The following is a 21,386-nucleotide window of genomic DNA, read 5'->3' on the forward strand; positions in this document are numbered from 1 at the left end:
AAACAAGATACTATACTGAAAAAATTAGCGCAGCTAAAAATTCTCCCAGTGAGCGTTTTGATACAGTGAGGACTCTATCTAAATGTAATAACTCGCAGACGTTTACACCCACTAAACAATTTGTACAGAACTGGCTGAATTTTTTCAGACCAAAGTCAATGATTTATACAAAGAATTTTCTCCGAGTCACAAAAATGAGCAATGTTCCCCTTGGAAAGAGGGAGACAGGTACGCAGTTCTTTTGGAAACATTTATTTATCCCTTTAACAGAAGATAGAGTCAATAGGTTATTAGAAGCTACCAAATTGTGTTCCCCTATGGACCCTTTCCCCTATATGTCTACGTATGGTCTCTATCACTATTTCAATGCATTTGATCCCTCTTCTTAATAAAACGTTAGTTTCAGATCACTACCCAACGAAATGGAACAAAGCATCGATATAGCCCCTCCTAAAATAAGCTTCATTGGACCCAGGTGATACCAGATACTATAGACGTATTCCAAAGGTTTCTCTCCCTGCAAAACTACTAGAAAAAGCCATTAATAAAGAACTTGGAGACTACCTGGACTCACATAAGGTTTTAGATCCTTTTCAACACAGTTTTAGATCTCAACACTGCACAGACTCCGCGTCAGTGATCGCCACAGAGGAGATGCATAAATGAGTGGATATAGGAGATTGGGCTGCATTGATACTTCTCGACCTCTCAGCTGCAAGTCGAGAACGATGAACCATCCTACGCTTGTCAGATGGCTAGAGAACGTGAGGATTAGAGGTGCAGCCCTTACTGTTCTTCAAAAAATGTTGTCTAGCAGACAAAGGGTGTCCTTTGGAGAGTTTGCATCTGATCCTTTTTCTCTACCTTGCGGAGTACCACAAGGATCGTATCTGTCACGCGCATCGTTCAACATCTACGTTATTCCTCTATTGAAACTCAGCCAATCATTTAGGTTGGTGGCAGTATCCTATGCAGACGAAACACACATTTTGGTATCAATATCATCTGATGTTGATAAAGTTGAATTCAGAAAAGATGGAAGTAGCTCTTTTAGGTGCCAATACATCCTTTTGGAATACGTTGTGGTGGCAGACAAATCTTGGACAGCTTCCCTGCCCCGTGTTGAGAGCAAAAAATCTGGGAGTGCTATTTTGATATTCAGCTGAATTTGTCTGCCCAAATCAACCAGATCCCCTCCACTTGTTTTCATGTCCTCAGAGTTTTGAGGAAAATACTTCTGTCAATTCCATTAGAATGACAGAAAACAGTGGTGGCGGCTCTGGTGCTATCGAAATTAGATTATTGTAATGTATTGTACCCAGGTACCCAAAAACGTTTGCTTCGGAAACTTCAATCCCTCCAAAACGCTACTGCTCATCTACTGTTGGGAATTCCTAAATTTGCTTGTTTCAGAGAGCGTTAGCAATCTTCACTGGCTACCTGTCAGTGATGTGATTAAATTCAAAGCTTTGTGTATAGCACATTAAGCAGTGCACTGAAGGTGGCCTGCGTACTCCCAGGAGACCTTTGTCTGGCATGTGCCTACTCAAACTCTTAGATCTAGTTCAGCAAGACTGCTCTCTCTTCATAAAATAAAAAAGATGGGGAGGGAGAAGTTTCTCTTTTGTAACTTGCAAAGTTTGGATTTTGATGCCATTGGAACTGAGATCAGAATTGAACCACTCTTTCTTCAGAAAGTCTTTAAAGACATGGCTGTTTAAGAGCAGCATGGCCTGTTAATCACTTGCAACTCGTACTCAGTTTTGTTTTCAGTAACCCTAGCGTCCGGACTCCTCAGCAATCGCGCAGTGTCCAACATTTCTACTTACTTTACTTTTCTCTTCTTCTTTCAGCATTTCATGAGTGCATGCTCTTCCTTTATCTCTCCCTCTGTACTACTTTCTCACTCTAATGCAGCCCCCACACACCCTGTTTTTCTCCTTAATCCAATGACTCAGCACACTGATCCCGCCTTTTCTGCTTTTAATTTAATTTGTATCTCTTTTTCTGCCTCTGCCTCCTCCTTTGCTCCTCCATACATTCTTCGTGCTGCCCCGAATGAGTTCACTTCTTCACCCATCGGTTCCTCAGATGCTCTCCACCCATTCCATCCCTTACTCCTCATCCCTTCCTTTGCGGTCCTTCAAAAAACATCTTTATTTAATATTTAGTTTTTGGAGGGCCTGGTAGCTGCCATTGGCTATTGAGCTGCTTCATTTTTTTTGAGTGCTTTTGTGCACTTTACGTGTATTTGTTTAAATTTACGACTACTCTACTTCTTTTCTCTGCACCACTGTTTGAGTTATATGTATCTCTCTGCCCTCCTCTCTGTATGGTTTTATGTACTCATTCTGTATTGTTTTACATACTCAGTAAAACGTCGTCAACCCCTCAGCGACTAACAGCACCATGTTTCATCACAAGGTCTTCCCCCAACTACATTGAAAATCTGAGTCCAAAGTGTGCTTTCGAGGAGCTGGTGGAGGAAGAGGTCTCTCCTCTGAGTGTTCGATCGTGGTGCAGCTAGAGTGATACCTTTCTACTCTTCCTTAGTGTGTACAGCATCTCACACCTACACCTGATGATGAGGTGGCAGCCTTGGCCAAAACTAAACCCGTAACTCTGAGTTATCACCTGAGTGTCACAAGTTTAAATACGAGAGGGTTTTAGTAGGATCCTTCATTAGACGTGAACCCCTTTGGTTTTTAGCCTTGCTCCCCTTGCATAGTTCACTTCTCTTGTGCCTCGATCTCCATTAATGTCTCTTTTCTTATTCTTGACAGGTCCTCTTATCGCAACCACAGTCTCTTCGCTCACAACCAAAGAAAAGCAAGAGCTGCATTCCACGGACACCCAGGAGTCTGAGAGGAGCCATGGTATACATTTCTCTTAAGTGAAGCGTGTGGTAGCTGCTAGCTGGCTGCAGACTTGGGCATTACTTCCACTGTCTCATGGTTGCAAGTGCAGATCGATGCAGTTTTTGGGACAGGAACAGAAGAAATACAGTAATATATAGTATATCGCAGACACACTTAGAATTACTTGCTGCAGTAGCACCAAGGCTTAGACCTGCGATGGGGATGGGCAAGAGACACTGCTTTGGTGACACAGGAAGAAACTGCCGTCAGGTAGACCCCTGAAAACAATCTTTATCATCCACAATCCCCCTCTGTTATTCTTGCATACCAAAAACTTATCTTGAAGTACCTTTTAAAAATGAACAGAAAGGACTTAGTAACAATGGGAATGACGCATAAAGGCTAGTCAGTGTGGAAGGTAAGAAGGCAGCAAGAAAGTGAAGAAAGAGTGTAAAGAAATGGAGAGCAATTTAAGTAATAGTCGGTGATTGGACCCCATAAGAATTGGATTCAAAGATATAAGCCGTGTAATGAGGGCAAGGTAGCAATGAGTGAATATATTGCAAGATGGTAGGAAACAAACAAAACAATAAGGCCCAAATGCATCAACAATGCCATTTGCGATTCCTTATTAGTGAAAAAGAAGGATTAGCCTATAAGGAATAGCAAAAGGCTATGCATAAAGAAATCGCTAAAAGAATTGCGATTTCTTAATATTCCTTAATTGCGACATCGCAAATTGCGAGTCGCAATTAAGGAATACCTTCCCATTCGTTCCTATGGGCCTGTAGGCCCATAGGAATGAATGGGAAGACATTCTCAATTTGCGAATCACAATTAGCTAATCTCAAATTGAGAATGCAATTTCAAGGGTGCAGGGGTGTCCAAAGGACACCCTGTTGCACCCCTGAAATTGATCTGTGCATATATGTTGCGCACACACAAATATGCCCTTAGGGCATGTGTGTGCGCAACATGAAACTTTGAAAAATGCACAAAAGTGCATTTTTCAAAAGTTTTTGCAAATTATCATGAAGATGAACTTCATGGTAATTTGCTCCCCCTATTAGCGAAATCGCTAGTTTTTTTACTTTGATGCATTGCATTTAAGGAATCTCAATTTAGAGATTCCTTAAATTATGATTTTTGCATTTAGGATGATGCATCCCAAATGCAAAAATATCGGTCGCAAAGGGGCAGATTCTGAGAATCTGCCCGTTTGCGATCGGTTTTTAGCTTGATGCATGTGGCTGTAAATGTATAAAAGGAGAAATACCTGGAAGACTTCGAAACGAGGAACCAGCCTTAGTCTAGAGACTATAGGGGGTGAGGGAAAGTAAGAGAGCAATAGTCAGTGACACTCCCAGATTAAGCGGTTAGTGTTGCCCCACATAGAAATACAGCGATGAGACAAGGTGTGACCAACTTATGCAAAAAGACAGGAATATTAAAGAAAGTAAAAGTGATGGAGAAAACAAAACACCCAGTAGAAGCCTATGGAGAGAAGAAATGAGGGCGGCACCCAGATGAGATGGTATGAGGCACCACACAGAACCCAAAATGCATCCAAGTGCGAGACAAAAGAGTTAGAATCCAAGAGGGGAGCTGCGTGTATGAGTGGGATGTGAAAGGCAGAAAATAAGAGCATCCTATCAAATGTGAGAATAGCTCTGGTCAGAGAGAAGGACGCTCAAAGGAGTGACGTAGTGAGACTAGAACAGAAGAGGAAGCGCAAGAAATATTGCTTGAGGGGGATGGAAGGCCCATTCAGGCAACAACCACAATCCTTGTCAGGGTGAACCACAAAAGTCACAAAATTAACCCGTGCTTAACCCTCCGGTCGCTCGGCATGAAAGCAGTGAGGCTGAACTTACAGGCAATGTGTAAAGTATTTATGCAGCAATAAAGTGAAAACACAGCACAAGAAAAATCCCAAGCCAATTTAGAACAATAGAGAAGATTTTATTAAATAAAATGTTACCAGAATGACAAAAATCCAATCAGCAGAACCAGAGATGTTTATTTTGGGAGTTTTAAGTGAAAATGGCACCTAAATGCACAAAGCGGCACTCGCCCTCATTTGGTGGCGCTACAGCGGGAGAAAGTCATAAGTTCAGGCAGAGGGTGATCGAGCACAGGTCAGATACAGGGACCAGATCAGTCCTACTGAAGAGGTAACGTCTGAGTCTGGGGTGAAGAGTTCTGTTTGCAGTGGAGGAGGCTGCGTGGAGCAGGTAGAACATCGTAAGTGGTCGTCGCTGTCGCTTGAAGAGCCAGCTGGGCGTCGCAGCCTTTTCTACAGTTGTTGCTGTAGTTTCACGTTGGCGGTCACAGGGGGCTGTCAGTGCACCACGAAGTGTGGCGCTCTCACGTTGCCAGTCACTGTTGGTGGTCGCTGTAGCACGACAAGCAGGTCTCACCGGACCTTTACGTTGGTAGACGTCATGGGCAGTAGAGTCTTGGCATGAATGCTCTTATTGCAAGGAGCACAAACATCAGAAATGTCACCATTTCTTTAGGAGGAGTATACTCTGATGCCAGTCAGGACCTGTGGCGGCACCTATTGGGGATCAGGGACTCATTCCAGCAGAGGCCAGCAGGGCTCAGGCAGGTCCACTTGCAGCAGGTCAGATGGGCAGTTGCCACAAGGCCTCTGAGGCTTGTTGTGTCCCTGTATCCGACACAGGAGGTTAGCGACGGACCCTGGGAGTCACTCTGGGTAGCCTGGGATGAAGGTAGCCAGCCCAGGCTTTCTTCTCAGACAGCAAGGCAGGCATCAAGCAGCAGGGAAGACCTCAGGTAGCAGGACAGTTCTTCTTTTGTGACTTCTGAAGAGTGCCTCTGGAAGTCCAGTATTTATACCTGCGGCCATTGTTTGTGTGATGGGGACTACAAGGCTCCTAACTGTCCTGTGGGTGACAAACAGCAGGGCAGGCCTGGTGGCAACTGCATGTATCCGTGTGTGTCCTCTGAAGTGCAGTCATCCTGCCAGGATGGCCCATCCACACGTACGCCGAGCCACTCACATTCATGGGACTCAGGACACTGGCAGAAAGGCACAGTCGGCTGGGACAAGGAAATGGAAATGTTTAAAAACCTGACCACTGTTAAAGAAGGTTTTAAATTAGAATTAATGTGAGTGTAAACCGCATATCTCGATCTTCTCTCAATCTACAGTTATTACTTACTACTTGTAATAAGGGGACCCGTACAATAGTGAAAAACAACTTTAGGAGTGTTCACTGCTAGAACAGGTAAAACTTAAACACACAAGTCCTACTTTTTAAATGCAATGCTCCCGGCCCTATGAGCCTTTCAGCCTGAAGTGTTAAAAAGATCGGTTTAGGCCTGACGAAAGGTTTACTTTTCCAGGTCAAATGACAGATTAAAACCGCGCTACTGGCTGCAATGCCAGGCATGAGACACGTTTAAAGTGCTACTTTATTGGGTGGTAGAACGAGTGCTGCCGCCCACGAGTAACATTTTATTTACAAGCCCCAGGTACATGTACTGCCACTTCACTAGGGACTTATCAGTAAATTAATTGTGCCGATTGGTTGTCGTCCAATTTTCCTTTAGCGCTGGCTAGCAAAGTGCACACAGTCCTATAGCCAACAAAAACGAATTCAACAAAACAGGAGTGATTGCAAAAGGTTTGAGGGAATACCACGCCAAGGAGGTGAGGTCGAACAGGAAGATATATTGGATCCAGCATGGGGGAAACGGGGAGTTATCCAGGAAAGAGTTAAGTAATCCAGAAGAAGAGCGACCTGAAAGATATCGAGAGAAAGAGACTACGAGCCGGAGATATACATATATTCATATGTAGAGAAGAACCCCCGTTGCGAATAGAAAGATATGCAGAACCGTATCAGTGTGGAAACAGAACCACCCTGGGGAGAAACCAGCATGCATTAGAGTGAGAAGGAAGCACACACACCTATACGAGAAAAAGAGGGCGTGAGACATGGAGGAGAGAAGGAGCCAAGCAGACAGAAGAATACACCCCGGGGTGCAAAATAAGTCACTGTAGGAACAGCATGTGACAAAATGCACACATAAGGTTACTCCTGAGCCAGACTGTTTGTCATTATTACAGCACCACAAACGTGCGCCACGGAATAGCCCTTAATGACAGTGACTTTCTTTGTGGCATTGTAAAGGTTTGCATCCTCAAATCTGGAAATATACATTTTAATATTTTTTTTAATTTTAAGTGAAATAGTTTTAAGGACAGTTAAACTAGACAGGATACTTTTAGGCTAGTTCTGTGGGATCAGGGAACATGGGTGCAACTGGGCAATCCTTCTAACAAGTCCGACTCTGCGCTCAGTGAAACGCTGTGGGACTGCTCTTTAGGCTGGTGTTTGTTTATCCTAAGGGGGTTGGTGCTAGCTTGGTGGTGGTCTTAGGCCTTCATTTAGTGGTGGCTCGAATTTAAGCGCAGGCAGTTAGAATCGCTTAGACTCGGGTCCAAGAGTTAATGAGATTATGACTTATTACCTTGGTTGGCTCCAACCTCAAGGGCATCTGTCCTTAAAATATCAGCCTAATTGTACTTTGGTCTGAGTCACCCATATTTGTTAACACAGCACTCCTTGTTCTCCAGCAAACCTTTCTCTCAAGAACAACTCGTGTCCAAAGGAAGACGAAGAGCCCATTTCAGTCTTCGTTGATCGTCATTGGATGGAAGTTGAAAGCAGCCCTGACCTCAGTTCCGGTGAGTTTATTTGCAGACGCTACTCACAGCTTTCAATGCTTGAATTGGGGCTGGATTGCCCCTTTTCAGATGGGTATTTCTCCTGTAGTGGAACAGTGCTGACATTGGCTGTCCCTGACCCCTTTTCAACCACCTATTTCTGCTTCTCTGTTGATACGGTACTGGCATTAGTCACAGTCGCAACCTTTTTCAACAAGTCATTTTTGCTGCTACATTGCTGTGGTTGTGGCTGTAGGCGCCACTTAGCAGCTCCTTTCCACTCTTACAGCGTAGGACTCAGTAACTCTGGTTGTAAGCTGCGTGAGTAAGTGATCCATTGTTTGCTAATGGCTATTAATAGCAAGCACAGCAGGATGAATATCTCTTCTACATGTATTACTGCATGCTTAGTGTGTGATTGTTCCTACTCCCACGCCTCGTTCGCTCTTTAAAAGGACTTTTATTGGACACGTACAAGGTGATTGACTCCCCCGGCACCTTGAAGCTCCTGACATGACCATCTCAGAGACATGTGCAAGGTGATGGGCTCTCTCTACACACACAGCTCTTTGATAGCCTCAGCTCTTCTAGTGTGATTCTTTCATAGTCATGTATGCACAAAGTGTGCGACTCGGTTGGGACCTTGAAGTTCTCAACGCAACCCTTGGATATGTGCACAGTGATCAGCTTCTCGGTGCCTTTGGTCGACCAGATCTTGGGACCTCTTCATAACTTCATAAGACCTTTTGTTGTTGTCTTCATACTTAGCGGGCCGGTGAGGCCAGACATCTTCATGTTTCTGTTTTCTCCTTGCACTAGGGCATGAGATTACCCCCGTTTACATTAAGGAAGAAGAGGAGGAGGAGTCTCTTTGCTTCGATCACCAGGATGATAAGGAGATCGGGAGCGCCGGCAGCCAGGCGGGTGAGCGAGTCTTCCTTCACTTCCTGGCATCAGAAGAGCTTTAGTCTTCAGGGAACACATTTTGTTATTTTTGTGGAAAGCCACGTTACAGGCGTCTTTTTCAGTGTCAAAAATCGATTATTTAGTAATACATTGAAATTAAATAAAGTGTGTGTTTCCCCCAATGACCAAGTGCTGTTCTGGAAATAGGTTCCTTAATCAAGTGAACATGCAGAGCATTTACAGTATGCATGAATGTGCACAGCAAATATGAAAAAATAAGGCACTAACAGATACAAACAGCACCACAGTGGTGATCAGCCAAGGGCAGCCTGCCATAATTAAATATTGCCTCTAGATGGGCAGACATTGTTTGGCTAAGTGGCTTCCATCCCAAGTCTAAGACATGCTTCACTGAAACATCTTCTTGTGCATTAGAACCAAGCAGCTCAGCTTTGGTCTCATCTGTCTGTAGGACATTGTTGCAAAAGTATTGTATTTTATTTGGATACTGTTCTGCCAACTTAAGCTGTGCAGCAATGCCCAGAAAAGCCATAATTGATTGATTGATTGATTGATTGATTTCAGATTTGTAAAGCGCATAGCTACCCTGGGGCGTCCCAGCACTGCATTGTCCAGTCTTTATATAATAGAGTTATGAATTCTAATATTAGCCATTGTCTTTGGGGTTCTTTGCCATCTCTAAGAGTATCATAAAGTCTGATCTTGGGGGAAATTTGCTAGGGCTGCCACTCCTGCAGACATTGGCATCTGTGTTGAGGGTTCTCGATTTGTAAAGAATCTTTCTTACTGTGAACTTCATATTTTTGGGAAATCGCTTCATAACCCTTGTCAGACTCGAGCAGCAGCAATATCTTTCAGAGACTGGCGTGGATCTCTTTCGACTTTAGCGTGATGTCTTACCACCGAGTACTGCAGACCAAACTTACACCGATTCCGATTTTATTTATAAGTGGTCACACCTCAAGAAAGGCTCAAAGAATCATATGCACTTTTTTAGCAGCACCTGATTCGCATTGCCTTCTTCAATAATATGGAAGCGGTTACTTTTTTCCAGAAGGCCTCTGAATGCAAGTGGTGGTAAAGTGAATTTTATGTGTTACTTGTCACGAGGTAAGATGTAACAACTGTTACGACATGGTGACCACTCGAGGAACGTCAGACGTGCTGTAATCTGTAAAATCTTAGAATCGTAATAGATTTTTCCTTCTTTTTTCATCAATGTATATCCCTGAATAAACATAAATACCCAGCTTAATTTTCACTGGCGTCTGGTTTGTTTCATGAAAGATAGGACAGCCATTTGTATTGGTGTTTTATTTTGTTGTGAATTAAGTTTGCTCGTCTCTTCACCCAGCCGTAACCAGCACTTATTCGCTCATTCTTCTTTCCGAAGCGTAAATGTTCTTCCTTGTATACGCACTGTGTGCTTGTGCATTATCAGAATCAATAACTGTGTTCTCTCATTTCAGGGCAACCAGTTCATTCATCTATCTTTTCACAAAAAATAAAATCAGAGGAAGGAATGTGTCGACAAGAGAATGCCAAGCACGAGAGGAGAATCTCAGGTGAGTCACAACGTGTAACTGGTGAGAAGATTAGTTGACATGCGGCCAGGCTTCAGGCGCACAGAGCGCACTGCTTCGTACTACAGACTGTTACATGAAAAATGGGATGTTTGCAAAGTGGCATCTTCCTGTAGGACATTATTAGCTAGATCCTTTTGTGGGGACTCCGATTCATACCTCCAGATCTGCTAGGGGGGATTTGAAATGTTTGCTACCAGCGCCAGGGAAGCGCCCCTTGTCTTGGCGACCTCTGGCTGGCATGGCACTGCACTGTGCTAGGAAATGGTACATCTTGTGCTGAAAAGGTGGTCTTGGGTCCCTAAATGTCAGACAGCAGAGAAGGAAAGAGAGGGAGCCATAGGGAGGCGACTGCCAGATCTTCCATTAGAAGCAAATGGAGAACAATTATTTATTTATTTGAAAGATTTATAAAGAGCACAGCTTCCCAACAGGGTTTCCTGGCGCTAAGCAAGACCAGCAAGGTTAAAGTTTGTTGGGGGGTGAGGAATTAAACCGGACTATAAAGAAAGGTCTTCAGCTTTTTTATGAAAGGCTAAGAGAGACCGACAGATCCTAAGTTCCAGCGGAAGGGAATTCCACAATTTAGGTCCAAGGTAGGAGAACGAGCGACCACCCTTACGGGTCTGCCACACTCTAGGAACTGAGAAAAGATAAAGGCTGGCCGATCTTAGTTTACGAGTGGGTTGGTAAGGCTTGACAAGACTTTGTATGTACAAGGGGGCCAAGCCATGCTGAGCTCGAAACATACACCAAAGGGCCTTGAATTCAATACGTTTCAATACTGAGCCAGTGAAGTTGATGGAGCGGAGGGGAAACCGAGTCGTGACTAGACCACTGAAAAAGCACGCCGGTATCCACGTTTTAAATGAGCAGTGGACAGCGGCCTGAGTTACCAGACTCACAGTTCACTCCGGCAACCTCTGTCTTGGCAGGTTGAATTAGGATTTTTTTTTTTTGGAGCCCCACCTGTATTTCTATAATGAAATAAATAGGCCCTCAGGTCTGGAGCATTTGACTTGGGTAATTCTTTATTGATCGCTCAGATCTTTACATTATCAGTAACTGATGATAGCGTTATGGAAACCCTTATCCCAAATGCATTCTCATACAACAGATTGCGAGTGCACAGAATGTGTTTTATTGGGTAACAACATTACGTTATTTGCTAACGGTCAAGAAGTTGATGGTTGGAACCCTGTATTTTCACCACTGGTTGGATCATGTAGTAGTGCTGAAATTGTCCCAGTTACAATCGGGAGATGAGCGCAGTTGTGCCCACTCCAGTGGTTCTCTGTCATGTACCACCCATCTTACCTGGTGCTACTTGCTTGTGCAATCGACGATGCTAGCGGTAATAATGTTTGCAAAAACGGGTGCAGTTACCTTTTGCATGTGCGCTTAGTATTAGCCGATATCTGAAATTGAGTGGAGACATGACAACAAGCTTCCAAAGAGTAGCAATCACCCCCTTATTGCGACCGGAGGTATAGGGCAAGGACCCGCAGTACAAATGGTGGGTGCTAAGGAGGGATGGGAAGTGGGTGGGTGGCCTGTGTAGAAAAGCCTGCAGCACTGGGGCAGAAGGTTGTTTCATTGAAGTTGCCCCCAGAGGTCTCTCCATCTGTTGCTATATTGTCCATTGTTCCAAGCCTAGCAGAAGGTTCAGGGGAATCATTTGTCCAGCTCAAAAACAAAACGTTGCACTGGCTATGCATCCATGCTGGTTTCTCCTACGCATATGCACGTCAAATCTTGACGGTCACGAGAGTCGCCTGGGTAGGGAACCTACCCAAGTCCTATAGGGGTCATTTTGTTGTTGTAACCTTTAGGGACCCAGCGACTGGTTGTTGTTTATTCACGTCCAGTGCACAATCAAACCAGGTAGGATCTAACATTGTTCTGCAACCCCTGGGCATCCTCTATCGGCACTAGAACAAGAGGTGTAGTCTAGTCTTACAGCCACCAAGAATAGGCCAGTACAGTAGATTCTGGGGGGCAGATCATGGCCCACGTAGAAATTCTGTTCCATCTAATCCTCCTTCCCCATTAGCAGAGGTCGATTGACTCCCTCCGAACCATGAAGATCCTATAATTAATGGTGCCGGTCCTGGACACCCTTGCCTATACAGTTATCCCCCTGTATTTGGATTCCTTGTAAGTCCGAGGACTGTTCTTCTCATTGGCCAACTCCTATTCCCTTATGCTCATTAGTATCTACAATAGGAGTCGTAGCCATAGACAAGAATCCCAAGTGTTACAGCTCCTGGATAGAATAATCGGAGAGTATACAAGTACCCGCCATGAGATTGTAGCGGGATTTTAATTTGATGTTTGAGCCAAGTAGTTTGGGTAGTGATCTGACTAGAGATGAGAGTAAGGTGTGGGGCATTCCAGACCAAGGCCACTCCAAAGGGAGACCTCTCTCAAGAGCAGCGCTCCAGGTTGTGGACTTGACTATTATCCATGGGATCAGGGCACGTGATGACCACTCTCTCTCAGAGAAGCACCGGAGCCCAACCTTTAGAAGGGGGGCCTACCAGGGTACGATCGATTACATCCTTTTAGATGTAAGACTGTGTAAGCTGGATGACATGGCTGTAGTGGAGAGAGAAGAGAGCAATCATTACCCATTGACGCTAAGGTTAAGGGCCATGGGCAGCTTGCAGCCATGAATATCAGAAGGAATATGAGATGGGAAGCAGTAAGTTCCTCGCCTGAGCGAGTCATGGCTCCGTACTCAATTTTGGCTACCCATATGGAGAGAATATGTGCAAACTGGGAGAATAATTACCTGGTTCTGGCGCAGCAACTCCTGGCTTTTGATTCAAACTAAAGGGGGGGGGTCCCAACACCACAAAGAGGATGGTTTAATGACGGTGTTAAAAGGTCATGGTAGGCCTCTAGCAAGCTATAAAAAGAGGGAACATCTAAGCCACCAGGGTGTGTAAGGCGAATTACCAGGAAATTTTGAGAGCTGCAAAAGCAGAATGGGATGAGGACATGTGAGCTGATCGACTGGATGCTGCGGTAAACAATGACCAGAAAAGTTTTGATTCTTCGTTAGCAGGAGCAAAAGAAATCTGGATAATCCCGGAGAAGCGTCCATTCTTCCCTGTAAATGGGTTGCACCCTTTGGGAGATTGTATTCCTGAACTGTGGTAGATGAGAGCCAGCTTGAGGGTGAGGGTGCCTCCAGCAGAATGAATCGGACACAGCATCCAGTAATTTTCTCTCCTGAGGAAATAGAACGAGCAGTGGCCTCATTTAAGCTCGGGAAAGCCCCGGACCTTGAGAAAATCCCAGCTGTTGTTTTTAAGTCCGTTCTCAGGGTATGGGTCCCTTATATAAATGTGGTCTCCAACACCATTGGTGCGTAGGGGGCAATTCCCCCCCCCCTTCCTGGAAAGGGCCAGAGATTGTTTCAATCTTTAAAAAGGAGAGGCCTATTGTGTCTTCCAATTACCGCCCTATCAGTCTGCTGGACATCCTTAAAAAAATATTCAGCAAGCAGGTGTTGGAGAGGTTGTTAGATTGGGGTGAGGAGAACCAGATCCTCTCAGACCTCCAGGCAAGTTTTAGGCAGAAAGTCAGTGCTATTGATCAGGTCTTGCGGTTTCTTTTGGTCAAATCGAAGGTGGTGGATTCGGCCAATGGCGACCTTTATGTGGCGTTTATTGATCTGCGCTCCGCTTTCAACTTGGTCCCCAGAGGGAAGCTTTTGGAAGTCCTCCAGGAAATGGGTCCCCCACCTGGCCACCTTCATTTGATCAGATTGCTCCATGAGGGGAACTTTAGCAAAAGGAAGGTGTCGGGTGAACGGAGATTTAAATGATGCCTTTCCCGTGAACCAAGGTATACGGCAGGGTGTGTGTCTTTGCCCCAACACTTTTCCTCCTATATATCAACAACTGCATTGCCTCCCTTGAAATGATTCCCCTTCCCTGGCGGGGTTAAAAATACCATTACTCCTCTTTGCAGACGACATGCTGTTGTTATCTAAAACTAGGAGGGGCCTGCAAAATTTGGTCGATAATTTCAATCAATTTTGCAGAGATTGTGGTCTTGAAATTAACCCCTCTAAGACGAAAGAAGAGGAGGGCGAAAAGGGTCATCCAGGTGGGCTCTGAGGTACTGAAAAGGGTACAGGAGTTTGACTACCTGGGTATCAGGCTAGATGAGACGGGGTTATGGAACACCCAGATTTTAAAAAAGTACCTTAATTGTGAAACACTGGGCTGGTGCCATACAAACATTTGCTAAAAACAGCTTAGGGGGTAAGCACTTTATGGGGCAGAACTATAAGTCTATTGGAACAATAGCCCCTTAACCACAGCAGGAAATAACTTCCTCAGGGGACTCTTGAGTCTAGGGAAGGATACGTCATTGGTCCCCCTCGATTTAGATTTAGAAATCCATGAAATAGCGACAGTGTTAGGGTTAAAATCTTTACTGTACTGGAGTCGAGTTTGGAGCACTGACTAATTGTGCCACCTCAAGGAGTGTTTGAGGGACGTCATCTCGGCCGGTGGGGTGGGGAGAGTTGGTTGGTTAAGGGGGCTTAAAAAGAGCTGGCTTGATGTGGGTCTAGGGACGTTTTGGAGTGAGCCTCAAACCATTCGGCGAGGGGATGCTGTTGCAGTGAAAAAGATGGTGGAAGAGAAAGCTAGCAGCCTTAGGGACCGCAAGTCCTCTCTAGTGAGCTTGACAAGTGTGTTTCTCCTCCATAATTTTGCATTGTTGAGGATTTTCTAGATTTTATACGCCCAGGATGGGCGCAAACCCTATATTTACAATTCAGGCATGGGTGTTTACCTGTAACAGCCTTAGAGACCACATGTCCTCTGCAGAGAGCTTGACAAGTGTGTTTCTCCTCCATATGCTTACAAGGTTGAGGAGTTTCTGGATTTGATACGCTCAGGATGGGCGCGGACCCTCTATTTACAATTCCGGTATGGGTGTTTACCTGTCGCAGTCTTCGGCTGTGAATTGGAGGTTGGTGAATCAGGAGCCTGACTGCTGCCCACACTGCACAACTGCTCGCTAAAGTGATGAGCATGTGTAGTTTTTTTGTCCACTTTATGTGAAACGAAGGTCCAAATGGATTGTCCTTATGTGCAGCTCCCTCTGTCTATTGACGAGGTGAGAGGCATATAGAATATGCAGAAGTGACACCACCTTGATTGTGGTTGTGGCTGTCTCCACATTCCTGCACTCAAGGATAATCGGAAGTAAAGCACTGAAACCCACTAAAGATGGGCACTGAACGCTTCTTATGTCACTATAATTGTTTGGAGGATATCTGTACATGGGTCTTTTAATTATAGATGTTGTTGCTTTTATCTGTTTTATCATTTAGTTTTAACAGTTTTTAATTAATTCAGTTTTGATTATGAAACCAATGGTCTGAAATATCAATAAATGATACGATACTACAACTTCCTTGCCCTGACCTGTCTGTATTAGCTATGGGGTTTGGCAAGGAGCAGGAAGAGCAGGGACTCCATCCAGAATACAGCGGAACTTAGCGCTCACCCTTCTCTGCTTCTCCTCGTCACTTCTAGAGAAGCGGACTGAGATGCTAGTGTGGCTATACAAGCAGGACTTGAGGGCTAAGTTAGGTGGATCTTACCTTTTCCGCTGACCACTATTTCTCCTATAATGAAATGACAGTTCCTGCAGGGCCCATGTACGCCAGCAGGAGCATTACCTACTGTTCCTGACGTCCACTTGCAGCATCGGCCACAGGTGGAGCCAAGTGGAAGAGACCCACTTGATTTTTTTTCTCTGCTTGTTATTGTGTTACCAGGATGTTCATTAATAAGAGGAAGGGATAGTGGTGGCTTTCTTATTCGCACCTCATAAAAGAACTATATTTTAGTGGGTACATTACAATTGCAATTCTCATGTAGTACAGTAATGTGGTGCTATCAGGTTACAAACACCCTACTGCTCAAGGGGTGGTTAATACACCGGACCCTAGTGATACCGTATGTAAACAGTTATTTTAAAATAACCAAGCACTCCAAAAAAGTTGAACATAGAAATAGGGTCCTAACGTTAAGGACTTCTTTTTCCAACATAAATTATAGTTTATCTTTATAAAAATAAGTTAACTTTAGTACATTTAAAGACTCACAAGTTTCTTTTCTTCAGAAACAGTCAACACGTTTCGTCACAAAATGACTTTATCAAGGTTCTGAGAAGTTCAAAAAAGATCAATTTATAAACTTTAATCATTGACTATGTTTGTATAGAGACAGTAAAGTAGAAAAAAGTAGGGTCTGAGTCGAGATTTGAGACATAGAAAAGAAAATAGGGAGTAATAAGCAAGGAATTCCAGACTTAAAATAACATTGCAAGGAGAGAGGAAACAACCAGTGCTCTTAAAATAACGCGACTATCCCAGGAATAAACCCAGTGTTACACGCTATGTTAAGATATAGCAGTTAATAGAGGAGATGGCTCAAATGAACCATGATGCACTGATGAAGGAAACGTTTATGTGTTAATAAAAGAAAGAAAATACAAATGAACTGTGAATATTGTATAATAAATCCATGTGAACAAACGTCAGTGTCGATGAGGCCCCTTAAATTAGGGAACCAACCTTCAAAATTAGTGGACAGAAATCAAGGTCCAAATAGTAGGAGCGGTAAGTGGGCAATGTCATATGGATAAGTATAGTCTTATCTTGTGGTATCGCAGGTATTGGATATTAGTGAACAACAAATGCAGATATTGAAATGTAAGTTTAGCTTTTGGATGAAATGGATGGCCTCATTGTTAGAAGAGAACTTACTTGAAATGGCCGTAGTGGGCTATTCAAATAGAAGAAGAGGTTAGTGATCAGTCGAATGTTGAGATGATAAGTGAAGACAGTTCTGTATCTATTCTTATACGGTCTTAATGTGTCATTCCTGCCGTAAATGAAACATGTATATCAATAAACCGAGCGAAGGGGAACACATTTTAGTACTCGTAAATAGAAAATGTGCTTCCCAACAATATATACTAAAAACTTATCCTCCCTGGGTGATGGAAGGGTTACAGCAACCAACACATTAAATAAACTGTTTTTCTGCATAATTTCCATGCTGGATGCACTTCACTAATTATTAACAAATAACGAAAACCCATGTTGAATAGAAGTGAAGCGTGGATGAGGTAACAAAACAGCCAAAAAGCATATAATCATAGGGCAATGAAAGAGTATAATAGCTAAGTATATCTCAGGGTATAGGAGTCCATGATAAGCTCGAAACCAAGAAGTCTATGGAGAAATAAGTATGGTGGTGAAATGACAGAACCCTTAAGAATATTCAGGAGTAAAAGATTTGTAACTAGTAACATATGTCGTAGTAACAACTACAAAAACTATAGTGTCTATGCCAAGTTAAGAGGAGCAACTGAGACTGCCGTGAAAATTATGTCCAAAAGCAAATCCCCCGTAACATTACTTGCAAACAGTAATATTTTGCCGCAGATTCCTTACCTATGAGCTTTCAGGCATCAGGCTGGATCCGAAAGATTTTTCATAGCAGTACCCCGCGCGCCGGTAGGTGGCGTAGGGCGACTGCGTGACATCGTCGTGTTTGTCAAAATCGAGACGTCCGAGCCCTCAATATAACTGCCACTCCGGCGCGCTGACATCAGTTCTTTCTGCACCAGCCAGCGCCGATCCATTGAAGAGAGCTACCCTCTGTCATTTTATGACAGACTTTTTTCAACTTTTGGTGACTTCATTGGTGTGTTAGGTTATCAAGTAAGAAGACCGTGGGGTTCAAGCCGTGCTTTGCCTGTCATCATGCCATGTCAGTTACGGACCCCCATTTAGTTTGTCTGTGGCGATTGGCACTTTGCCACTGCCGGGCCATTGCGCCGAAGGCTTTGAGGGAGCGATCCCTAAAGCTTCTCGGAGCCCGGCATCTGGCACCGGTGAGGTCGCATCTCCGGTCTCCATCCCGGTCGAGAGGAAGGTTCGAGCAACGCTCCGGCGATTCGAAGTCTTCTTCGGCGAAGTCAGGTAAGAGGCACAACAAAAAGCACAAGAAGTCGAAGCGCACTTTGCCCTCGAACCTCAGGGCGCTCAAGGCTGCTCCGCAGAGTGGGTGTCTGGGTCGGCTCCGCATTTCCCTCCCTCTCCAGGGCTAGGTGCGACCCCTGCCCAACTCAAGGAATTTTGACGCCATGTGCGTCATATTTGGGCAGCCTGACCCTGCTGGCGCTCCTTCACGCTCCACAGGCTGATATTATGGAGGGGCCCCCCTGGTTCCCTTGCCGGTGGCTCCATCCTGGCTCCACGGCCTCTGAGCAAATCCATTCCCAGGTCCGGACCAATGGCGGTTGCACCTCCACAGTGCCCTTCCCCGGCGTCGCGTTAAGCACCAAGGTCCGCAGCAGCACCTCCCTGATCCTCATTCCCGGGGCCGACAGAGCCGTACAGCTCAATGTTGTTTTTTTCTGTCATATTCTGAAGGGGTAGAAATGAAGGAAGAGGATTGGGAGGGGGAGCCAGCCCCCTAAGAAATTCCACCTCAGCAAGACTTGGACTGGTATGAGGAGTCTGATGTCGCCAGTGGTTTGGATAGCGCCCCAGATTCTGGCATGCCTTCCCATCCTACGCTGGCTACGGAGAAGGGAGCAACTTTTGCCATGGTGGTGTGTAGAGCTGCGGAGGTCCTTGACCTACAGCTTCCTACAGTGCGGTTAGGACTAATGTGTTGACAGAGGTCCTGCAGCCTGGGTTTTCGAGCTCGGAACCCCTACTGCCTTTCAGTAAGGCCGTGACAGATGTCCTTTGGGGACATGGTCCAAACCCGGCACAGGAGCTCCTGTGAATAGGACGATCACCAGCCGCCATCACCCCGGGGGACCCACTTTTCCTCACCACCCACCCCACCCCCAAAGCTTGGTAATCCAAGCTTCCACGTCCTGAGGCGCATTCCTTTCTGCACACCCAGACAGGGAATCAAGAGTCTAGAAAACTTCGGGAAGAAGATTTTCTCTACCACCAGCCTAGCGCTGCAGTCGGTGAACACCGCATGCCTCATGGTCCGTTATTGGATGTATGACGTTACAGCGCATACTTTTACAACGACTACCATTACAACGAATTTTTTACAACGCAAAAACTTTTACAACGCATACCATTACAACGCAAGACTTTACAACGCAAGTACCTTTACAACGCATACCATTACAACGTAAATATTGGTAAGTATATAATATTTTTTTAATATAAATTATTTTAAATTATTAAAATATAATTAAATTTTATTTAATTTTATTTAATTAATTTAATTTAAATATAATTTAAATTTATTTTTACAAATTAACCCTGTACCCCAAAAACCCAAAACTGACCCTGAACCCTAAAAATATTTTTTTTAATTTAAATTAATTTAAATTATTAAAATATAATTAATTTTTATTTAATTACATTTAAATAATTTAATTTAAATATAATTTTATTTTATTTTTACAAATTAACCCTGTACCCCAAAAAACCAAAACTGACCCTGAACCCTAAAAATACCCCTTTACCCAAAAACTGAAAACTGACCCTGAACCCTAAAAATACCCCTTTACCCAAAAACTGAAAACTGACCCTGAACCCTAAAAATACCCCTTTACCCAAAAACTGAAAACTGACCCTGAACCCTAAAAATACCCCTTTACCCAAAAACTGAAAACTGACCCTGAACCCTAAAAATACCCCTTTACCCAAAAACTGAAAACTGACCCTGAACCCTAAAAATACCCCTTTACCCAAAAACTGAAAACTGACCCTAAACCCTAAAAATACCCCTTTACCCAAAAACTGAAAACTGACCCTGAACCCTAAAAATACCCCTTTACCCAAAAACTGAAAACTGACCCTGAACCCTAAAAATACCCCTTTACCCAAAAACTGAAAACTGACCCTGAACCCTAAAAATACCCCTTTACCCAAAAACTGAAAACTGACCCTGAACCCTAAAAATACCCCTTTACCCAAAAACTGAAAACTGACCCTAAACCCTAAAAATACCCCTTTACCCAAAAACCCAAACATATAATATTTTAAAAATAATTATATACTTACCAATACTTACGTTGTAATGGTATGCGTTGTAAAGGTACTTGCGTTGTAAAATCCTGCGTTGTAATGGTATGCGTTGTAAACGTTTTTGCGTTGTAAAAATTTCGTTGTAATGGTAGTTCGTTGTAAAAGTTGCGTTGTAATGGTTGTTTCCCCCGTTATTCCCATTCTATATGGGATACGGTTGCACAGGTGCTGCCCAGAGTCTCGTAGGACCGGGCACTGTTCTCCCAAGCTATATCTGATGGGTGAGACACAGCTATGGTCCCCATCTGATATGGTTTGGACACTAGGGACTCACTAGTTAGATCGATTTCCACGACAGTGGCAGCTCGTTGCCATGCCTGGCTAAGAACAGCTGGTTTTTCGGGGGATGTCCAAGCCAACCTCATGAACATGCCTTTTGATGGTTCCCGTCTCGTCGGAGACAAGGCGGATACTGTCCTCGAGCGCTTCAAGGACTCGCTGGCCATGGCCAAGTCCTTGGGCCTCATTACTGCCCCCAGGGCTTCATCCAGCTTTCGCTCTTTTCGTGGCTACGGAGGGGCTACCAGCCGCACCAACCCTACTCTGGCCAGAGGGCACCACAAATTCAGCAACCTCTGCGGGCCGTGGGTCTGGGAACCAGAAATTGAGCCAAGCCACCATCCCATCCACCACCGCAAAACCTTGCTAGTTCGATCCTCCAGGTACACTCTCTGCCAGTTTGTGGCAGAATATGCCATCTGTCCCACCACTGGCAAATCATCACATCGGACAGGTGGATGCTGCAAATAGTCTGGTGGGGCTACTCCCTCCCTTTCGAGACTACCCCTCCTTATACGCCTCCAACATACGATCGGCTGAAGGAGGATCATCTTGCCTTACTCCGCTAGAAAGTCAATGCTCTCTTGGCCAAGGGAGCTATAGAGAGGGTTCCCAGGCCCAAAGTAGGCAGTGGTTGCTACTCCCGCTACTTCCTGATCTCCAAGAAAGACGGAGGCCTTCTTCCTATCCTAGATCTCAGAACCTTAAATTTCTTCCTCAAGAAGGAGAATTCAAAATGCTCACCCTTGCTTCCGGTCCTGTCTGCCCGGGACCCAGGAGACTGGATGGTAGCACTGGATTTGCAGGATGCCTACTTTTATGTCCCCATCCTGCCTACCCATCGTCGCTACCTGCGGTTTACTGTGGGCCACGAGCACATTCAGTTCACAGTGCTCCCCTTCGGCCTCACCAGTGCCCCTCGAGTATTC

At 44.6% G+C, this 21,386-nt stretch overlaps 1 protein-coding gene across 4 annotated transcripts in view; it reads left to right on the forward strand.

Moving 5' to 3' along the window:
• LOC144770962 (uncharacterized) overlaps nucleotides 1-21,386 on the forward strand; it is a 53,238-nt gene that overhangs the window by 20,290 nt on the left and 11,562 nt on the right. For all 4 annotated transcript variants that reach the window (XR_013599071.1, XM_078655820.1, XM_078655818.1 and 1 more), the window contains exons 3-6: nucleotides 2,784-2,876; nucleotides 7,468-7,578; nucleotides 8,377-8,481; nucleotides 9,954-10,049. Coding sequence is in view for 3 of the 4 variants with exons in the window: in XM_078655820.1 (XP_078511946.1) it covers nucleotides 2,784-2,876; nucleotides 7,468-7,578; nucleotides 8,377-8,481; nucleotides 9,954-10,049 (405 nt within the window). In the remaining variant the exon portion in view is untranslated. The remainder of the gene's footprint in view (nucleotides 1-2,783; nucleotides 2,877-7,467; nucleotides 7,579-8,376; nucleotides 8,482-9,953; nucleotides 10,050-21,386) is intronic.

This window comes from Lissotriton helveticus, chromosome 7 (assembly GCF_964261635.1).
Source record: "Lissotriton helveticus chromosome 7, aLisHel1.1, whole genome shotgun sequence".
NCBI lineage: Eukaryota > Metazoa > Chordata > Amphibia > Caudata > Salamandridae > Lissotriton > Lissotriton helveticus.